This window comes from Ranitomeya imitator, chromosome 6 (genome assembly GCF_032444005.1).
Source record: "Ranitomeya imitator isolate aRanImi1 chromosome 6, aRanImi1.pri, whole genome shotgun sequence".
In the NCBI taxonomy this organism is placed as follows: Eukaryota; Metazoa; Chordata; class Amphibia; order Anura; family Dendrobatidae; genus Ranitomeya; species Ranitomeya imitator.
Window position 1 is genome coordinate 6,390,239 of NC_091287.1, and position 20,380 is coordinate 6,410,618.

Below are 20,380 nucleotides of genomic sequence, written 5' to 3' on the forward strand. Positions count from 1 at the left end.
ATATAACCGCTCTCTCCTCACATACGGGACATATGACCACTCTCCTCTCACATACGGGACATATGACCACTCTCCTCTCACATACGGGACATATAATCGCTCTCTCCTCACATACGGGACGTATAACCGCTCTCCCCTCACATACGGGACATATAACCGCTCTCTCCTCACATACGGGACATATAACCGCTCTCCCCTCACATACGGGACATATAACCGCTCTCCCCTCACATACGGGACGTATAACCGCTCTCTCCTCACATACGGGACGTATAACCGCTCTCCCCTCACATACGGGACGTATAACCGCTCTCTCCTCACACACGGGACGTATAACTGCTCTCCCCTCACATACGGGACATATAACCGCTCTCCCCTCACATACGGGATACATAACCGCTCTCCCCTCACATACGGGATACATAACCGCTCTCCCCTCACATACGGGATACATAACCGCTCTCCCCTCACATACCGGACATACAACCGCTCTCCCCTCACAAACGGGATACATAACCGCTCTCCCCTCACATACGGGACATATAACCGCTCTCTCCTCACATACGGGACATATAACCGCTCTCTCCTCACATACGGGACATATAACCGCTCTCTCCTCACATACGGGACATATAACCGCTCTCTCCTCACATACGGGACATATAACCGCTCTCTCCTCACATACGGGACATATAACCGCTCTCTCCTCACATACGGGACATATAACCGCTCTCCCCTCACATACGGGACATATAACCGCTCTCCCCTCACATACGGGACATATAACCGCTCTCCCCTCACACACGGGACATATAACCGCTCTCCCCTCACATACGGGATACATAACCGCTCTCTCCTAACATACGGGACATATAACCGCTCTCCCCTCACATACCGGACATATAACCGCTCTCCCCTCACATACCGGACATATAACCGCTCTCCCCTCACATACCGGACATATAACCGCTCTCTCCTCACATACGGGACATATAACCGCTCTCCCCTCACATACGGGACATATAACCGCTCTCTCCTCACATACGGGACATATAAGCGCTCTCTCCTCACATACGGGACATATAACCGCTCTCTCCTCACATACGGGACATATAACCGCTCTCCCCTCACATACGGGACATATAACCGCTCTCCCCTCACATACGGGATACATAACCGCTCTCCCCTCACATACCGGACATATAACCGCTCTCCCCTCACATACCGGACATATAACCGCTCTCCCCTCACATACCGGACATATAACCGCTCTCCCCTCACATACCGGACATATAACCGCTCTCCCCTCACATACCGGACATATAACCGCTCTCTCCTCACATACGGGACATATAACCGCTCTCCCCTCACATACGGGACATATAACCGCTCTCTCCTCACATACGGGACATATAACCGCTCTCTCCTCACATACGGGACATATAACCGCTCTCTCCTCACATACGGGACATATAACCGCTCTCCCCTCACATACGGGACATATAACCGCTCTCCCCTCACATACGGGATACATAACCGCTCTCCCCTCACATACCGGACATATAACCGCTCTCCCCTCACATACCGGACATATAACCGCTCTCCCCTCACATACGGGACATATAACCGCTCTCCCCTCACATACCGGACATATAACCGCTCTCCCCTCACATACGGGACATATAACCGCTCTCTCCTCACATACGGGACATATAACCGCTCTCCCCTCACATACGGGACATATAACCGCTCTCCCCTCACATACGGGACATATAACCGCTCTCCCCTCACATACGGGACATATAACCGCTCTCCCCTCACATACGGGACATATAACCGCTCTCTCCTCACATACGGGACATATAAGCGCTCTCTCCTCACATACGGGACATATAACCGCTCTCTCCTCACATACGGGACATATAACCGCTCTCCCCTCACATACGGGACATATAACCGCTCTCCCCTCACATACGGGATACATAACCGCTCTCCCCTCACATACCGGACATATAACCGCTCTCCCCTCACATACCGGACATATAACCGCTCTCCCCTCACATACCGGACATATAACCGCTCTCCCCTCACATACCGGACATATAACCGCTCTCCCCTCACATACCGGACATATAACCGCTCTCTCCTCACATACGGGACATATAACCGCTCTCCCCTCACATACGGGACATATAACCGCTCTCTCCTCACATACGGGACATATAACCGCTCTCTCCTCACATACGGGACATATAACCGCTCTCTCCTCACATACGGGACATATAACCGCTCTCCCCTCACATACGGGACATATAACCGCTCTCCCCTCACATACGGGATACATAACCGCTCTCCCCTCACATACCGGACATATAACCGCTCTCCCCTCACATACCGGACATATAACCGCTCTCCCCTCACATACCGGACATATAACCGCTCTCCCCTCACATACGGGACATATAACCGCTCTCTCCTCACATACGGGACATATAACCGCTCTCCCCTCACATACGGGACATATAACCGCTCTCCCCTCACATACGGGACATATAACCGCTCTCCCCTCACATACGGGACATATAACCGCTCTCCCCTCACATACGGGACATATAACCGCTCTCCCCTCACATACGGGACATATAACCGCTCTCCCCTCACATACCGGACATATAACCGCTCTCCCCTCACATACCGGACATATAACCGCTCTCCCCTCACATACGGGACATATAACCGCTCTCTCCTCACACACGGGACGTATAACTGCTCTCCCCTCACATACGGGACATATAACCGCTCTCCCCTCACATACGGGACATATAACCGCTCTCTCCTCACACACGGGACATATAACCGGTGTAAGGTCACATATCAGTCATGATCTCAGGTCAGTCACAGTAAATTTGCCCACAGTAAACATGGCGTCGCTCATCCTCTGCATTACCTGTCATGTGATCAGACAGCTCCTCCTTTTCTTGGCCGCCATCGCCGGAAGTGAGAGTGCATTGCTTTGGGCCGGACCCGGGAAATCTGAGTGAGTACACTGGGAGCAGTGTCTGTGTGGCGGATCCTCTGAGCTCCCGGTCACGTTATCAACGGGTGTTAGTTTCCTCGGGGTCAGGGAGAAGGACGAGAGGTTACCCATAGCAACCAATCAGCGCGCTTCTTTCATTTTCTGCTCTGCGTGGGTCACGTGTAAGCTTGAGTCTTATTGGTTGTTGTATGCCGCGGTGGGCCTGACTCCTCCCTCTGCCGGGCGCCACTTCCTATTTATCACTGACAGCTGTGTCTGTAGCGAGCAAAGCGCGAGGGGGAAGCGGCCCCTGATGTCACTGACCCACAATGCCCCGGACCGTGACTGGGGGCCTGTTAGTCACATGATGCGGGGTCTCCCGTACTGTGCCCCACCTACCGTCATGTCTCACCATGCTTTACCCTACAGCTCTCCCTGTGTGTACTGTGCCCCACCTACCGTCATGTCTCACCTGTGCCCCACCTGCCGTCATGTCTCACCATGCTTTACCCTACAGCTCTCCCTGTGTGTACTGTGCCCCACCTACCGTCATGTCTCACCATGCTTTACCCTGCAGCTCTCCCTGTGTCCCACCTGCCGTCATGTCTCACCATGCTTTACCCTGCAGCTCTCCCTGTGTGTACTGTGCCCCACCTGCCGTCATGTCTCACCTGTGTCCCACCTACCGTCGTGTCTCACCATGCTTTACCCTACAGCTCTCCCTGTGTGTACTGTGCCCCACCTACCGTCATGTCTCACCATGCTTTACCCTGCAGCTCTCCCTGTGTCCCACCTGCCGTCATGTCTCACCATGCTTTACCCTGCAGCTCTCCCTGTGTCCCACCTGCCGTCATGTCTCACCATGCTTTACCCTGCAGCTCTCCCTGTGTCCCACCTGCCGTCATGTCTCACCATGCTTTACCCTGCAGCTCTCCCTGTGTGTACTGTGCCCCACCTACCGTCATGTCTCACCATGCTTTACCCTACAGCTCTCCCTGTGTGTACTGTGCCCCACCTACCGTCATGTCTCACCATGCTTTACCCTACAGCTCTCCTTGTGTGTACTGTGCCCCACCTGCCGTCATGTCTCACCATGCTTTACCCTACAGCTCTCCCTGTGTGTACTGTGCCCCACCTACCGTCATGTCTCACTATGCTTTACCCTACAGCTCTCCCTGTGTGTACTGTGCCCCACCTACCGTCATGTCTCACCATGCTTTACCCTGCAGCTCTCGTTGTGTGTACTGTGCCCCACCTACCGTCATGTCTCACCATGCTTTACCCTACAGCTCTCCCTGTGTGTACTGTGCCCCACCTACCGTCATGTCTCACCATGCTTTACCCTACAGCTCTCCTTGTGTGTACTGTGCCCCACCTACCGTCATGTCTCACCATGCTTTACCCTACAGCTCTCCCTGTGTGTACTGTGCCCCACCTACCGTCATGTCTCACCATTAGTGTTGAGCGATACCTTCCGATATCGGAAAGTATCGGTATCGGATTGGATCGGCCGATATTCAAAAAATATCGGATATCACCGATACCGATACCCGATCCCAATGCAAGTCAATGGGACCAAAATATCGGAATTAAAATAAACCCTTTCTTTCCTTGTAGGTTCATTCTACATCAAGGAAAACAACTAAGAATAATGCCGGATGTATTTGGGGAGGTGGCGGAGACATTAAAGGCAATGAGGTTTAGCCCAATCAAATAGAATAGCATGAATTTTTTTTTTTTAAAGACGTTCGGAGTGAAAAAGATATTGACTATGTAAATTTTTTTTTTATTTTGTCAGATATTGATGTTTCACTATTCCACGCCCTTCCCCTTCTTTTTTTTTTTACTTTTCCCACACTTTCATCTTCATCATCATCAGCATCTTTGACATCAACTTCTTCACCTTATTCATCTTCTTCTTCATCTTCTACCTATTTTTTTTTTTTATTACATTCTTCATATTCATTTTATTCAACTATTATTATTCTTCCTATTCTACATATTCTTTTTATTCCACTGTTATTATTCTTCCTATTCTACTTCTTCATCATATTCTCATTTGTGACAGGCATTCCCGTAGTTGTTATCTATAAAAGTTGGAAGATTACACCTTCCGTTCTGCCAGTCACAAAAGTTACATTTGTCCGCGTTCAGTTTGGCCTGCAGCATCAGGCTTTATCCAGGGGCACCACGAGGAGGAACGGACTCACCCCCATACACTGCTTAGTCTTCTTCTGCATATAATTTAGATAATATCTTTTGCTCTGATATTAAGTCTTATGCTTAATGTTCTTCTGCTCTTTGTTCTGCAGCCTCTTGTTCTTCTGCTTCTCGGTCTTCCATGTCGTCGTCTCCAGGGTCGTCGTCTTCAGTGTCGTCATCTCCGCCGTCGTCGTCTCCGCCGTCGTCGTCGTCATCGGGGTGGTCTTCCGGGTCGTCGTCATCGGGGTGGTCTTCCGGGTCGTCGACTTTAGGGTCTTAAACTTGGAAATGTAGCAGAAGGTACAAGAAGGCTGAGAAAATGCCAAGAACCAGCTGATGGAACTGGAACTCGGATGGCTACCCGAAGGTTCAAGAGCCTATGGAACTACCGAGGACCAGCTGACGTTACTGGAACCCGGTTACTAAGCAGGAGGTACCCGTGCTAAAAAGCACTACCAAGGACCGCCTGGCGTTGGCGGAACTCGGATACCCAGAAGGAGGCACCTAAGCCAAAGGCTCTGCCCGGAACCAGCTGACGTTACTGGAACCAGGATGGGGAGCAGAAGGTACAAGAGCAAAAGACACTGCCGAGAACCAGCTGACGGTACTGGAACCCGGATGGGTAGCCGAAGGTCCAAGAGCCAATGGAACTACCGAGGACCAGCTGACGTTACTGGAACCCGGTTACTAAGCAGGAGGTACCCGTGCCTGAAAGCACTACCAAGGACCACCTGACGTTGGTGGAACTTGGATACCCAGAAGGAGGCACCTAAGCCAAAGGCTCTGCCCGGAACCAGCTGACGGTACTGGAACCAGGATGGGGAGCAGAAGGTACAAGAGCAAAAGACACTGCCGAGAACCAGCTGACGGTGCTGGAACCAGGTGGTGGACCCGAAGGCCCACAGGAGAGGAGAGAACAGCTAGGCCGCGAGGCAGCCGCAGTTACCGAACCCCAACAGTCCTACAGGGGGAGCTGGGCCTACTGGCACTACAGAACCAGCCTTGACTACCAGTTCACGCAGCCCACATAGGAAGCTCCTAAACTGGAGGCACCCTGGAGTTGGCTAACCCGACCGCACCACGACGGGGCAAGCATAGGCGTGTCAGTGAACTTGACACAACCCGGAAACAGCTGACGGTGCTGAAACCAGGCTTGGCACGAGGGAGTACCTGTGACAAGAACACTGCCGAGAACCAGCTGGCGGTGCTGGAACCCAGATGCGTTGCCCCAGTGTGCAAGAGCCAATGGCACGACCGAGGACCAGCTGGCGGTGCTGGAACCCGGTTACTAAGCTGTAGGTGCCCGCGCTTAAAAGCACTACCAAGGACCGCCTGGCGTTGGCGGAACTCGGATACCCAGGAGGAGGCACCTAAGCCAAAGGCTCGGCCTGGAACCAGCTGACGGTGCTGGAACCAGGAGGTGGACCCGAAGGCCCACAGGAGAGGAGAGAACAGCTAGGCCGCGAGGCAGCCGCAGTTACCGAACCCCAACAGTCCTACAGGGGGAGCTGGGCCTACTGGCACTACAGAACCAGCCTTGACTACCAGTTCACGCAGCCCACATAGGAAGCTCCTAAACTGGAGGCACCCTGGAGTTGGCTAACCCGACAGCACCACGACGGGGCAAGCATAGGCGTCTCAGTGAGCTTGACACAACCCGGAAACAGCTGACGGTGCTGAAACCAGGCTTGGCACGAGGGAGTACCTGTGACAAGAACACTGCCGAGAACCAGCTGGCGGTGATGGAACCCAGATGCGTTGCCTATTAAAGATTGTCTTCCTAGAGCCCCAACTAGCGGTGTTGGAGCTAAGGGTAAGCAGGGGGAGCAGAGTGTAGGCCGAAGCCTGCACTGGAGGCAGCTTTGTGTCTGCGTTACGTTTGCAGGACACTTTGCCGGCTACACAGTGGGGGAACAGCTGGCGTTGCTGAACCCCACTAACACAATGGCGTGTGTTTTTCTCTGTGCAGCTAGCACTTGCGGGCAAAAACTAGCGATGTTAGAGCCCGTGTTGAAGCAGGAGGAGGAGGAGAGGAGCAGAGTGTAGGCCGAAGCCTATTTGAACCAATTTCAAAGGAAACCTTTAACCCCCCCTCAGGTGTTGAAAGGTACAAGAGCCACACCTTGTGCAGCATTAATGCTGCACAAGTAAAAGGTTGCTCTATTTAATTTGCTCCTTGCACACGCTGAATAAAACACGTACACTATTTAGCCCATTATACTGTCAAACAGTAGTGGAGGCGTGACTTGTCTTTTTAAGGAGATGCAGCACAGGTGTAAAAATTTACACCTAGCTGCTGTGCGCAGATTCCTGAGCGTTGTTATTTGCTGTACAGGAGTCTGCGCTATTGTGATCCCTTGGCCATGCGCTGTGAGCGCTTCCTGTCTTCTGACCTCATTTCATGTCGGCCGTTACGGTTAGCGATGGACATGAATCCCAGACCCACAGTGTGTTTTCAAAAAATCACACTGCGTGGCTGGGATTCGTGGCCTTGTTCAGTAAATATGTTTGACGCTCACACATGTCCTTACACCTGCTTCAGACTGGGCGGCCTCATCTGATCCCTTATCGCCTGCCGCGGCCATGAGGACACCCAGTCTGAAGAAGGCGGAAGGAGATGAGTGAACACAGGCAAACATATGCACTGCACATGCCCATCAATCACACCCTCGCTGTCCAAAAAAATAAGACACCAAGGGGCGTTGTTTCGAGCAGGGCAGACGCACAGGCGCAGCCAGCTAACCAATGATGTCAAAAGACGGGCAGCGCTAACAAGGGTGGTGCTGCGTATCATTAGAAAGGAAAGTCACACCTCAGGGACAGTGGAATGGTCTCAATGAGACACATTTAGTACGCGTTTAATTAAACGTGGGCAAGGAGAAAAAGTCAGCCACCTTGTACAAATGCAGCAGTACTGCTGTACAAGGTGGCTATTATACATAGAAACACCTGGGGGTGGGGGGCAGGCTCCCTTAAATTTCAGTTCATGTGCCTGCGTGGCGTTTGCAGGTCACGTTGCCGGCTACACAGCAGGGGAACAGCTGGCGGTGCTGAACCCCACTAACACATTGGCTGGTGTTTTTCTCTGTGCAGCTAGCACTTCCGGGCAGAAACTGGCGGTGTTTGAGCCCAGGGTCAGCAGGAGGAGGAGAGGAGCAGAGTGTAGGCCGAAGCCTGCACTGGTGGCAGCTTTTGTTCTGTTGTGCCAGCGTGGCTTGTGCTGGACACGTTGCCGACTACACAGCAGGGGAACAGCTGGCGGTGCTGAACCCCACTGACACATCACCTAGTGTTTTTTCTGTGTAGACAACACTTCCAGGTGGCAACTGACAGTGTTGAAACCCAGGGAATCAAAGAGGAGCAGAGTGTAGGCCGAAGCCTGCAGTGGAGCGAGTTGAAAGGGAACCTTTAACCCCCCCCCCCCCCCAGGCATTTGTTGCTGAAAGAGCCATCTTGTACAGCAGTAATACTGCACATGGAAAATGGTGGCTCCGAAAATTATGCTCCTTGCAAACGCTGAAGTACACACTCATATAATGTGTCCCCTCACACCGTCAAACCATCCCGGAAGTGGGACTTTCCTTTGTAATGTGACACAGCACAGCCGTCATTCCAACCCCCTTGGTGCCAGGCGCCACCTCCTCAACGTTGTTTGGTTCTGTCACGGAGCCCGCGCTGTAATGTTATCCCTTGGCCATGCACAGTTAGCGGTGCCCGTCTTCTGACATCATGTAGGTGTCAGGCTGGCAGTGCCTGTGCGTCCAAGCTGCCCGAGATCCAACCTTGCAGTGTCATCTAATGTAGTCCCACTGCGGGCCAGGGATCCATGGGCATGCGCAGTGCATATCATCGCCTCTCACTCACCTCCTTCCTGCTTCTTCAGACTGCGCGGCGTCACGGCCGTGGCATGCTATTAGGGATCAGCTGACGCCGCCTAGTCTGAAGAAGCGTGAAGAAGGGGAGTGAGAGGCTAGTATATGCACTGCGCATGGCCATGGATACCAGGCCCACTGTGGGATCACATTAGACGACACTGCGAGGTGTGATTTCGGGCAGCGTGGACGCACAGGCGCAGCCAGGACGACAACAAATGATGTCAGAGGACGGGCAGCGCAAACTGTGCATGGCCAAGGGATAACATAACAGCGCAGGGTCCATGACGGAATCAAACAACGCTAAGGAGGCAGCGCACGGTGCCAAGGGGGTAGCAATGACGGCTGTGCTGCGTCACATTACAAAGGAAAGTCCCACCTCCGGGACGGTTGGACGGTGTGAGGGGACACATTACATGAGTGTGTAGTTCAGCGTTTGCAAGGAGCATAATTTCAAGAGCGACCTTTCCCTTGTGCAGTATTAGTGCTGCACATGGTGGCTCTTTCAGTAACAAACGCCTAGGGGGGGGGGGGGGGGGACAGGTCCCCTTACATTTTAGTTGTGCCAGCGTGGCGGTCGCATGACACGTTGCCGGATACACAGCTGGGGATCAGCTGACGTTACTGAACCCCAATAACAGAGGAGCGACTGTTGACTGTGCACACAGCACTTCCAGGCACAAACTGGCGGTGTTAGAGCCCAGGGACAGCAGGAGGAGCAGATTGGAGGTATTGCCGCACACACAGCTGGGGATCAGCTGACGTTACTGAACCCCAATAACAGAGGAGCGACTGTTGACTGTGCACACAGCACTTCAAGGCACAAACTGGCGGTGTTAGAGCCCAGGGACAGCAGGAGGAGCAGATTGGAGGTATTGCCGCACACACAGCTGGGGATCAGCTGACGTTACTGAACCCCAATAACAGAGGAGCGACTGTTGACTGTGCACACAGCACTTCCAGGCACCAACTGGCGGTGTTAGAGCCCAGGGACAGCAGGAGGAGCAGAGGAACAGAGTGTAGGCCGAAGCCTGATTGGAGCAAGTTGAAAGGGAACCTTTAACCCCTTCCCCCCCCCCCCCAAGACGTTTGTAGCTGAAAGAGCCATCTTGTGCAGCACTAAGGATGCAAAAGGAAAAGGTTGCTCTTTTAATTATGCTCCTTGCAAACACCGAAGTAAACACTGAAAATGTGTCCCTTTATACCGTTAAACCGTTCCGGAGGTGCGAATTTCCTTCGTAATGGGACACAGCACAGCTGTCATTCCTATCCCCTTGGTGTCGTGCGCTGCCTCCTCAGCGTTGTTTTAAGCTGTCACGGAGCCTGCGCTGTTCTGTTAGCCCTTGGCCATGCCCAATTAGCGCTGCCTGTCTTCTGACATAATTTGGTGTCAGGCTGTCAGTGCCTGTGCGTCCACGCTGCTCCAGATCCCACCTCGCAGTCTCGTCTAACGTAATCCCACTGCGGACTTGGAACCATGGGCATGCACAGTGCATAACCTCGACTCTCACTCCCCTCCTTCCCTCTTCTTCAGACTGTGCGGTGTCACGGCCGTGGCATGCTAGGGATCAGCTGACGGCGCACAGTCTAAAGAAGGCGGAGGGAAATGAGCGAGAGCCCGAGGGGAAGATATGCACTGCGCATGCCCATGGATCCCAGGCCCGCAGTGTGACTCAATCAGAAGACACTGCGAGGCGGGATCTCGGGCAGCGCGGCCGCACAGGCGCAGCCAGCCTGACACCAAATTATTTCAGAAGACAGGCAGCGCAAATAGGGCATGCCCAAGGGATAACAGAACAGCGCAGGCTCCGTGACAGCTTAAAACAACGCTGAGGAGGCAGCGCATGGCACCAAGGGGGTAGGAATGACGGCTGTGCTGCGTCACATTACGAAGGAAAGTCCCAGCTCCGGGACGGTATAACGGTATCAGTGAACACATTTTATAAGTGTTAAGTTCTGCGTGTGCAAGGAGCTAAACTAAAAGAGCTACCTTTTCCTTGTGCAGCATTACTGCTGCACAAGATGGCTCTTTCAGTAACAAACGACGGGGGGGGGGGGGGGGGGGATACAGGTTCCCTTACATTTAGGTTGTTGTGCTAGCGTGGCGGTCGCAGGACACATTGCCAGCTACACAGCTGGGGATCAGCTGACGTTACTGAAACCCAATAACACTGGGTCGTATATTTTTACTGTGCAGCCTGCACTTCTGAGCCGCAACTGGCGGTGTTGGAGCCCAGGAATAGCAGTTCAGGTGGTAGAAAGATGAACACAGCAGGAGACCTGGATGACACCCAATTACTTAATCAGGCAGAGGAGTGGCAAATTCCTGCGAGATCCAGGCCTGGTTCATTTTCAGGAAAGTAAGCCGGTCAACGTTATCGGAGGATAGTCGCATGCGACGGTCTGTTAGTACACCACCTGCGGCACTAAAGACACATTCCGATAAGACACTAGCCGCAGGGCAAGCCAGCACCTCCAATGCATACTGGCTTAGCTCTGGCCATGTATCCAGCTTAGAGACCCAAAACTTGAACGGGGAAGAGCCGTCTGGGAGTACAGTAAGAGGGCAAGCCATGTAGTCTGTCACCATCTGACGGAACCGTTGCCTCCTGCTGACTGGAGCCGCCGGTGATGGTGTAGACATTTGGGGCGGGCACACAAAAGTGTGCCAGAGTTGTGCCATACTGGGCTTGCCTTGGGCAGAGGCACTGCTTCTGCTCCCTCTTTGGGCAGAGCCTCCCCCACTGCCTCAACGCACTGAGCTGCTTTGTAAAGCACTAGCAGCACTCCTCTCAGTTGGACAGGAGAAGATGATGGAATTCACCAGTGTGTCGTGGTACTCCCGCAATTTACGCTCCCGGGTCAACGCAGGGATGAGGTTTTGGACGTTGTCCCGGTAGCGAGGATCGAGGAGGGTGAACACCCAATAATCAGGCATGTTGAGAATGTGGTCGATGCGGCGGTCGTTTCTCAGGCACTGCAGCATGAAATCCACCATGTGCTGCAGAGTGCCAACTGGCCCAGAAACGCTGTCCCCTGCTTGAGACATGATCTCTGCCCGCTCGTCATCACCCCACCCTCGCTGTACACACTGACCACTGGACAACTGGACGGAGCTCTTCCTCCTCCATTGACTCCTCCTCATCCTCCTCACAAATTGGCCCCTGCGTACCCCTTTGTGAGGAACCACGTGGCGCTGACTCTCCAGAAGCTGATGGAAAAGGTGACTCCTCATCCTCCACCTCTTCCACCACATCATCCCTTAACCCTTGCAAAGTTTGCTGAAGCAGGCAGATAAGGGGGACAGTCATGCTGACTAGTGCATCATCTGCACTTGCCATCCGCGTGGAATAATCAAAAGGACGCAAAACCTGGCAGACGTCCTTCATAGTGGCCCACTCTGTGGTTGTGAAGTCTGATCGGCGCTGACTGCGACTTCTTTGCGCCTGATGCAGCTGGTACTCCATAACTGCTTGCTGCTGCTCACACAACCGCTCCAACATATGTAACGTGGAATTCCACCGGGTAGGTAGGTCACATATGATGCGGTGTTCCGGAAGGCGGAATCGGCGCTGCAGAGCAGCAATGCGGGATCTGGCCAAGCTGGAACGCCGCAAGTGAGCACACTCTAGGCGGACCTTGTGCAGCAGGGCGTCAAGATCCGGATAGTCCCTCAGAAAACTCTGCACAACCAAATTGAGCACATGTGCCAGACATGGGATGTGAGTGAGGTTGCCAAGGGCCAAAGCTGCCACCAGATTTCGGCCATTGTCACACACTACCATGCCTGGCTGGAGATTCGCTGGCAGTAACCACACATCGCTCTCCTGCTTGATGGCATTCCAGAGCTCCTGCGCTGTGTGGCTTCGATGCCCCAATGAAACTAGTTTCAAGACGGCCTGCTGACGTTTGGCCACGGCTGTGCTCATGTCGGTCATAGGTAAACGTTCACGGGTCCATGTGGAGGTGGACTGTGACGGATCCTGCAGAGAGGAATCAGAGGAACTGGTGTAAGAGGAGGAGTCGATGCGTACAGACTGGATTCCTGCAATCCTTGGAGTGGGCAGGACACGTCCTGCGCCACTCGCACGATCTGTACCTGGCTCAACAACATTAACCCAATGGGCAGTGAGGGAAACATATCGCCCCTGTCCATGCTGACTGGTCCACGCATCGGTGGTGAGGTGGACCTTGCTACTGACGGCGTTCAGTAGCGCATGTTTTATGTTTGCCTCAACATGCCTGTGCAGGGCAGGGACAGCCTGCCTGCTGAAGTAAAAGCGGCTGGGCACCTTGTACTGTGGGACTGCCAATGCCATCAAGTCACGGAAGCTGTCAGTCTCCACCAGCCTGAACGAGAGCATTTCCAGGGACAACAGTTTGGCAATGCCTGCATTCAGAGCCTGTGCTCGGGGGTGGTTGGCCGAGAATGCCCGCCTTTTCTCCCATGCCTGGACTACCGATGCCTGTAGAGTAGACTGGGAGTGTGAGGATGACTGGGAAGGTGGTGCTGTGGGTGGAATTACACTAGGTCTCTGGACAACAGTGGAGGAAGAGGCAACACGAGATGAAGAGGTGGTAGCTGCCGCTGTTGGTTGGCCTACGTCTTCACTGTGTTTCTGTAACTCCACCGCGTGCCTGTTCCGCACATGTTTCCACATATTTGTGGTATTGAGGTTGCTGACACTTTTACCTCTTTTTACTTTCTGATGACACAGCTTGCATTTGACAAAACAAATGTCATCTGCAACTGTGTCAAAAAAGGACCAGGCACTGCAAGTCTTGGGAGCGCCCTTTTTGGCTTTGGAAAGAGACAGGCTCCTAACGGGTGCCAAAGTGGAGGCTACAGGCTCCGCAGTCTTCCCCCTCCCTCTCCCTCTTTGGCCCGTAAGGGGAAGCTCTTCCTCAGAGCTGCTCCCACCACCTTCCTGTTCCTCACGCCACGATGGGTCAAGGACCTCATCATCTCCACTACCCTCTGCCACCAACTGCTCCTCCTGGGTAGTCTCGGCAGCACAGTACGCATCAGAAAGCGGCACCTGAGTTTCATCATCAGATGCGTACTGCGCTGTGGTCACCGGAGGCACTGGCCCACCTGCCTCTTCAGAGTCAGAGAGAAAAAGCTGTTGGGCATCACTGCACACTGCCTCTTCTTCCATTTCTCCAATGCTGCTTGGCTGGCCCCCTGTTTCCAAGCCAAGAGATTCAGAGAACAGAAGTAGAGACGGCTCCTGTCCTGGGCTCTCTGACTGCCTGGCCAATTTGGCAGGTGGTGAAGAGACAGATGGCTGCTCTCCAGTGCTCTGTGCCTGAGAGGATGTGGCACTAACTGAAGTCGATGCCGAGGCGTTAGCTGCCATCCACCCGACAACGGCTTCAATTTGGTCTTCACGCAGCAGCGGTGCACGGCGCTCTCCGACAAAGCTGCGTATGAAGGACTGTTCCCTGCTGAAACTGAGTGACGACGAGTCACCGGCGCCCGCAGCAGGCACAGAATCACCACGTCCTCTCCCTGCTCCTCTCCCTGCTCCGCGCCCACGCCCACGTGCCTTACTCCCTGCCCTCTTCATTTTGGTTGACAGATAAAGATAAGCAGAAAAGTACTAAGGCCTTAGTGTGCTTATTCCTGAAATGCTCCTCCTAACAGGTGTAAGAAACACTAATGTTGTAAATTGTGGACTAAACTTTATTATTTTTCAAATGTGGCCTACACAAGTGTTAAGTTGTGTTTGGTGAACTTTACTTTTTTTTTGGTGCAGATCGGGCTACAGAGCTAGTTTAAATCACACGGAGACCGTGCAGACAGCCGTAAACGGCGCTGCAAGGCCAAAAAACCCTCCTCTCGGTTATCCTATATAATGTTTTTCCACTATTTAGCTGGATACGAGTGGAAAGACACTAATAGGAATTTTTTTTTTCAAATTTTAAACTGGCTGCACTATTTGAAAAAAAGGAAATTGTTTTTCAAGGTATGAGGCAGTAACGCACCCTGAGCTGAATCCAACCGGCTATTGCTGCACACAGACTACAGGGCGAGCTGCGCTCACACGGAGACCGTGCAGACAGCCGTAAACGGCGCTGCAAGGCCCCAAAAAAACCCTCTAGGTTATCCTATGTAGTGTTTTTCCACAATAGAGCTGGAGACTGGTGGAAAAACACTAATAGGAAATTTGAGAAAAAATGTGCAGCAGGCTGCACTAAGAGCAAAAAAGGACAACTGTGTGAGGCAGTGTGAACCCCCCTGAGCTGAATACAACCGGGTATATGGCTGCACACAGACTACAAAGTGAGCTGCACACACACACACACACACAGACCTTGCAGAACGCTGTTAAAACAGCGCTGCAAGGCAAGAGCAAGGTGAACAGTGAAGAACACACAGCGTTTTGCTAAATTAGCCTTTGGAAAGGAAAATAAAGCAATTAGCTAGCTCGACTGGCCCTCAGTTAGAACACAGCGTCCTGTCCCTAACTGAAATCACAGCAGAGTGAGCGCAAAATGGCGGCAGCGTTTTTATAGTGCAGAGTGACATCATTTCAGCAGCCAATCCCAGCCTTGCCAGTACTTACATGCCCACCATGCTAAACAGGATGTGCCCACACTTCCAATCATTCCTCATTGGCTGCTGCGTTCAGTTTGAATTCTGGGAACTTCCGATTCCGGTATCCGATACGCGGGAAGTATCGGAATTCGGTATCGGAATTCCGATACCGCAAATATCGGCCGATACCCGATACTTGCGGTATCGGAATGCTCAACACTACTCACCATGCTTTACCCTGCAGCTCTCCCTGTGTGTACTGAGCCCCACCTGCCGTCATGTCTCACCATGCTTTACACTGCAGCTCTCCCTGTGTGTACTGTGCCCCACCTACCGTCATGTCTCACCATGCTTTACCCTGCAGCTCTCCCTGTGTGTACTGTGCCCCACCTACCGTCATGTCTCACCATGCTTTACCCTGCAGCTCTCCCTGTGTGTACTGTGCCCCACCTACCGTCATGTCTCACCATGCTTTACCCTGCAGCTCTCCCTGTGTGTACTGTGCCCCACCTACCGTCATGTCTCACCATGCTTTACACTGCAGCTCTCCCTGTGTGTACTGAGCCCCACCTGCCGTCATGTCTCACCATGCTTTACCCTACAGCTCTCCCTGTGTGTACTGTGCCCCACCTACCGTCATGTCTCACCATGCTTTACCCTGCAGCTCTCCCTGTGTGTACTGTGCCCCACCTACCGTCATGTCTCACCATGCTTTACCCTACAGCTCTCTTTGTGTGTACTGTGGCCCCACCTACCGTCATGTCTCACCATGCTTTACCCTGCAGCTCTCCCTGTGTGTACTGTGAACCCACCTACCGTCATGTCTCACCATGCTTTACCCTGCAGCTCTCCTTGTGTACTGTGCCCCCACCTACCGTCATATCTCAACATGCTTTACCTTGCAGCTCTCCATGTGTGTACTGTGGCCCCACCTACCATCATGTCTCACCATGCTGTACCCTGCAGCTCTCCTTGTGTACTGTGCTCCACCTACCGTCATGTCTCACCATGCTGTACCCTGCAGCTCTCCTTGTGTACTGTGCCCCACCCACCGTCATGTCTCACCATGCTTTACACTGCAGCTCTCCTTGTGTACTGTGGCCCCACCTACCGTCATGTTTCATCATGCTTTACCCTGCAGCTCTCCTTGTGTGTACTGTGCCCCCACCTACCGTCATGTCTCACCATGCTTTACCCTGCAGCTCTCCTTGTGTACTGTGGCCCCACCTACCGTCATGTCTCATCATGCTTTACCCTGCAGCTCTCCTTGTGTGTACTGTGGCTCCACCTACCGTCATGTCTCACCATGCTTTACCCTGCAGCTCTCCCTGTGTACTGTGGCCCCACCTACCGTCATGTCTCACCATGCTTTATCCTGCAGCTCTCCATGTGTACTGTGGCTCCACCTACCGTCATGTCTCACCATGCTTTACCCTGCAGCTCTCCTTGTGTACTGTGCCCCACCTACCGTCATGTCTCACCATGCTTTACCCTGCAGCTCTCCATGTGTGTACTGTGGCTCCACCTACCGTCATGTCTCACCATGCTTTACCCTGCAGCTCTCCCTGTGTGTACTGTGCCCCACCTACCGTCATGTCTCACCATGCTTTACCCTGCAGCTCTCCTTGTGTACTGTGCCCCACCTACCGTCATGTCTCACCATGCTTTACCCTGCAGCTCTCCCTGTGTGTACTGTGCCCCACCTACCGTTATGTCTCACCATGCTTTACCCTGCAGCTCTCCATGTGTGTACTGTGGCCTCACCTACCGTCATGTCTCACCATGCTTTACACTGCAGCTCTCCCTGTGTGTACTGTGCCCCCACCTACCGTCATGTCTCACCATGCTTTTCCCTGCAGCTCTCCCTGTGTACTGTTGCCCCACCTACCGTCATGTCTCACCATGCTTTACCCTGCAGCTCTCCCTGTGTGTACTGTGCCCCCACCTACCGTCATGTCTCACCATGCTTTACACTGCAGCTCTCCCTGTGCGTACTGTGGCCCCACCTACCGCTGTGTATGATGGAGAGTAGCTTCAGTGTAAAGCATGGAGGAGAAGCTTCTGATGAGACCAGAGAGGATTCAGACTCGGGGTGCAGTGCACTGTGCTGGGGTCACTGATCACTGCTGTGTATGATGGAGAGTAGCTTCAGTGTAAAGCATGGAGGAGAAGCTTCTGATGAGACCAGTGAGGATTCAGACTCGGGGTGCAGTGCGCTGTGCTGGGGTCACTGATCACTTTCCCTATTGGCTGCCCACAGTCACGTGACTGAGCGGTGTTCTGTTTTTACGTCTCCCCGGCCGCTTCGTTCACCTCCATCTTCATCTCTTGCAGCTTAACCTGCCGCCATGTTTGGCTCGTCCAGGGGAGGCGTCCGCGGGGGCCAGGACCAGTTCAACTGGGAAGATGTGAAGACGGACAAACAGCGGGAGAACTATCTGGGTAATGAGGGGTCACTGAGGGGAGGTGCAGAGATGAGTTCATCCAGAGCCTCCTGCTGCAGTGCGGTGACATCATTGTAATGGCGACCATCTTTACAGGGAACTCGCTGATGGCGCCGGTCGGTCGCTGGCAGAAGGGTCGGGACCTGACATGGTACGCCAAGAATAAGATGTCCGGAGAGGCGCCGAGCCGACAGCAGGAGCTGGCAGCAGTGAGGCAGGCGGAAGAAGAAGCCATGCTGGCTGCATTGTGAGTCTCCTTGTGGGCGGGGCTAGCAGTGTGCATGGGCGGGGCTAGCCACGTGCATGGGCGGAGCCTGGACCACTGCCTGCTTCTTCATTCTGGTGACTCGGGGGTCACGTTACATGGCAGATGTCCTGCACCTCATGTCTACACTTTGTGTTCATGCTGTGCTGCCTCTGCTTGCTGCATGTGAATGGCAGCAGATTTATATAGATCCAGATGCTGGAAGCTGCTCCAGATCTAACGTGTCTCACAGCTGAGGGTCTGCCACAGTGGTGTCCAGCGTGGGCTGAGACATTGTAACAAACCCTCAGCCGGACCAGGTCAGATCTTTAGCCCAAATGTCTCCACACACCGACGGCGATCAGAGCCGTGTACACGGGATCACTGATGGCGATCAGAGCCGTGTACACGGGATCACTGAGATCGTTCAGTGCTGTGTACACAGGATCACTGATGGCGTTCAGAGCCGTGTACACGGGATCACTGGGATCGTTCAGAGCCGTGTACACGGGATCACTGACCACTCTGTTCTCTCTCTTCCAGAGGTTACAAGACGGTGAAGCGACAACCCAAAGGGCTCAGCAAAGAGGTGACACCCCAAAATATGTCCACCCTCCCCATGCCAAAACTACTGCTCCCAGCATCACAGTCCCGATCGCTACTGCTCCCAGCATCACAGCCCCGATCACTACTGCTCCCAGCATCACAGCCCCGATCACTACTGCTCCCAGCATCACAGCCCCGATCACTACTGCTCCCAGCATCACGGCCCCGATCACTACTGCTCCCAGCATCACGGCCCCAATCACTACTGCTCCCAGCATCACAGTCCCGATCACTACTGCTCCCAGCATCACAGTCCCGATCACTACTGCTCCCAGCATCACAGCCCCGATCACTACTCCTCCCAGCATCACGGCCCCGATCACTACTGCTCCCAGCATCACGGCCCCGATACTACTGCTCCCAGCATCACGGCCCCGATCACTACTCCTCCCAGCATCACGGCCCCGATCACTACTGCTCCCAGCATCACGGCCCCGATACTACTGCTCCCAGCATCACGGCCCCGATACTACTGCTCCCAGCATCACAGCCCCGATACTACTGCTCCCAGCATCACAGCCCCGATACTACTGCTCCCAGCATCACAGCCCCGATCACTACTGCTCCCAGCATCACAGCCCCGATCACTACTGCTCCCAGCATCACAGCCCCGATACTACTGCTCCCAGCATCACAGCCCCGATCACTACTGCTCCCAGCATCACAGCCCCGATCACTACTGCTCCCAGCATCACAGCCCCGATCACTACTGCTCCCAGCATCACAGCCCCGATCACTAGTGCTCCCAGCATCACAGCCCCGATACTACTGCTCCCAGCATCACAGCCCCGATCACTACTGCTCCCAGCATCACAGCCCCGATACTACTGCTCCCAGCATCACAGCCCCGATCACTACTGCTCTCAGCCTCACAGCCCCGATCACTACTGCTCCCATCATCACAGCCCCGATACTACTGCTCCCAGCATCACAGCCCCGATCACTACTGCTCTCAGCATCACAGCCCCGATCACTACTGCTCCCATCATCACAGCTCCGATCACTACTGCTCTCAGCATCACAGCCCCGATACTACTGCTCTCAGCATCACAGCCCCGATACTACTGCTCTCAGCATCACAGCCCCGATCACTACTGCTCCCATCATCACAGCCCCGATACTACTGCTCCCAGCATCACAGCCCCGATCACTACTGCTCCCATCATCACAGCCCCGATACTACTGCTCTCAGCATCACAGCCCCGATCACTACTGCTCCCAGCATCACAGCCCCGATCACTACTGCTCCCAGCATCACAGCCCCGATCACTACTGCTCTCAGCATCACAGCCCCGATCACTACTGCTCCCAGCATCACAGCGTCCATTCCTTGCCACACACGAGCCCCTCCCCCGTCTCTGCCACACACGAGCCCCTCCCCATCTCTGCCACACACGAGCCCCTCCCCAGTCTCTGCCACACACGAGCCCCTCCCCATCTCTGCCACACACGAGC

The 20,380-nt window shown here is 53.8% G+C and overlaps 1 protein-coding gene across 3 annotated transcripts in view; it reads left to right on the forward strand.

The window, feature by feature from the left end:
* Window positions 1-20,380, forward strand: part of C6H1orf35 (chromosome 6 C1orf35 homolog) — a 184,187-nt gene that overhangs the window by 147,322 nt on the left and 16,485 nt on the right. Inside the window, exons 1-4 of one of the 3 annotated variants that reach the window (XM_069729101.1) lie at window positions 2,901-3,037; window positions 17,966-18,073; window positions 18,172-18,322; window positions 18,863-18,908. In XM_069729101.1, coding sequence (XP_069585202.1) covers window positions 17,980-18,073; window positions 18,172-18,322; window positions 18,863-18,908 — 291 coding nt within the window. In that variant the 5' untranslated portion in view covers window positions 2,901-3,037; window positions 17,966-17,979. Of the gene's footprint in view, window positions 1-2,900; window positions 3,038-3,069; window positions 3,199-17,965; window positions 18,074-18,171; window positions 18,323-18,862; window positions 18,909-20,380 lie in introns of those variants that run through there. The other 2 variants (XM_069729102.1, XM_069729103.1) reach the window with 2 other exon arrangements.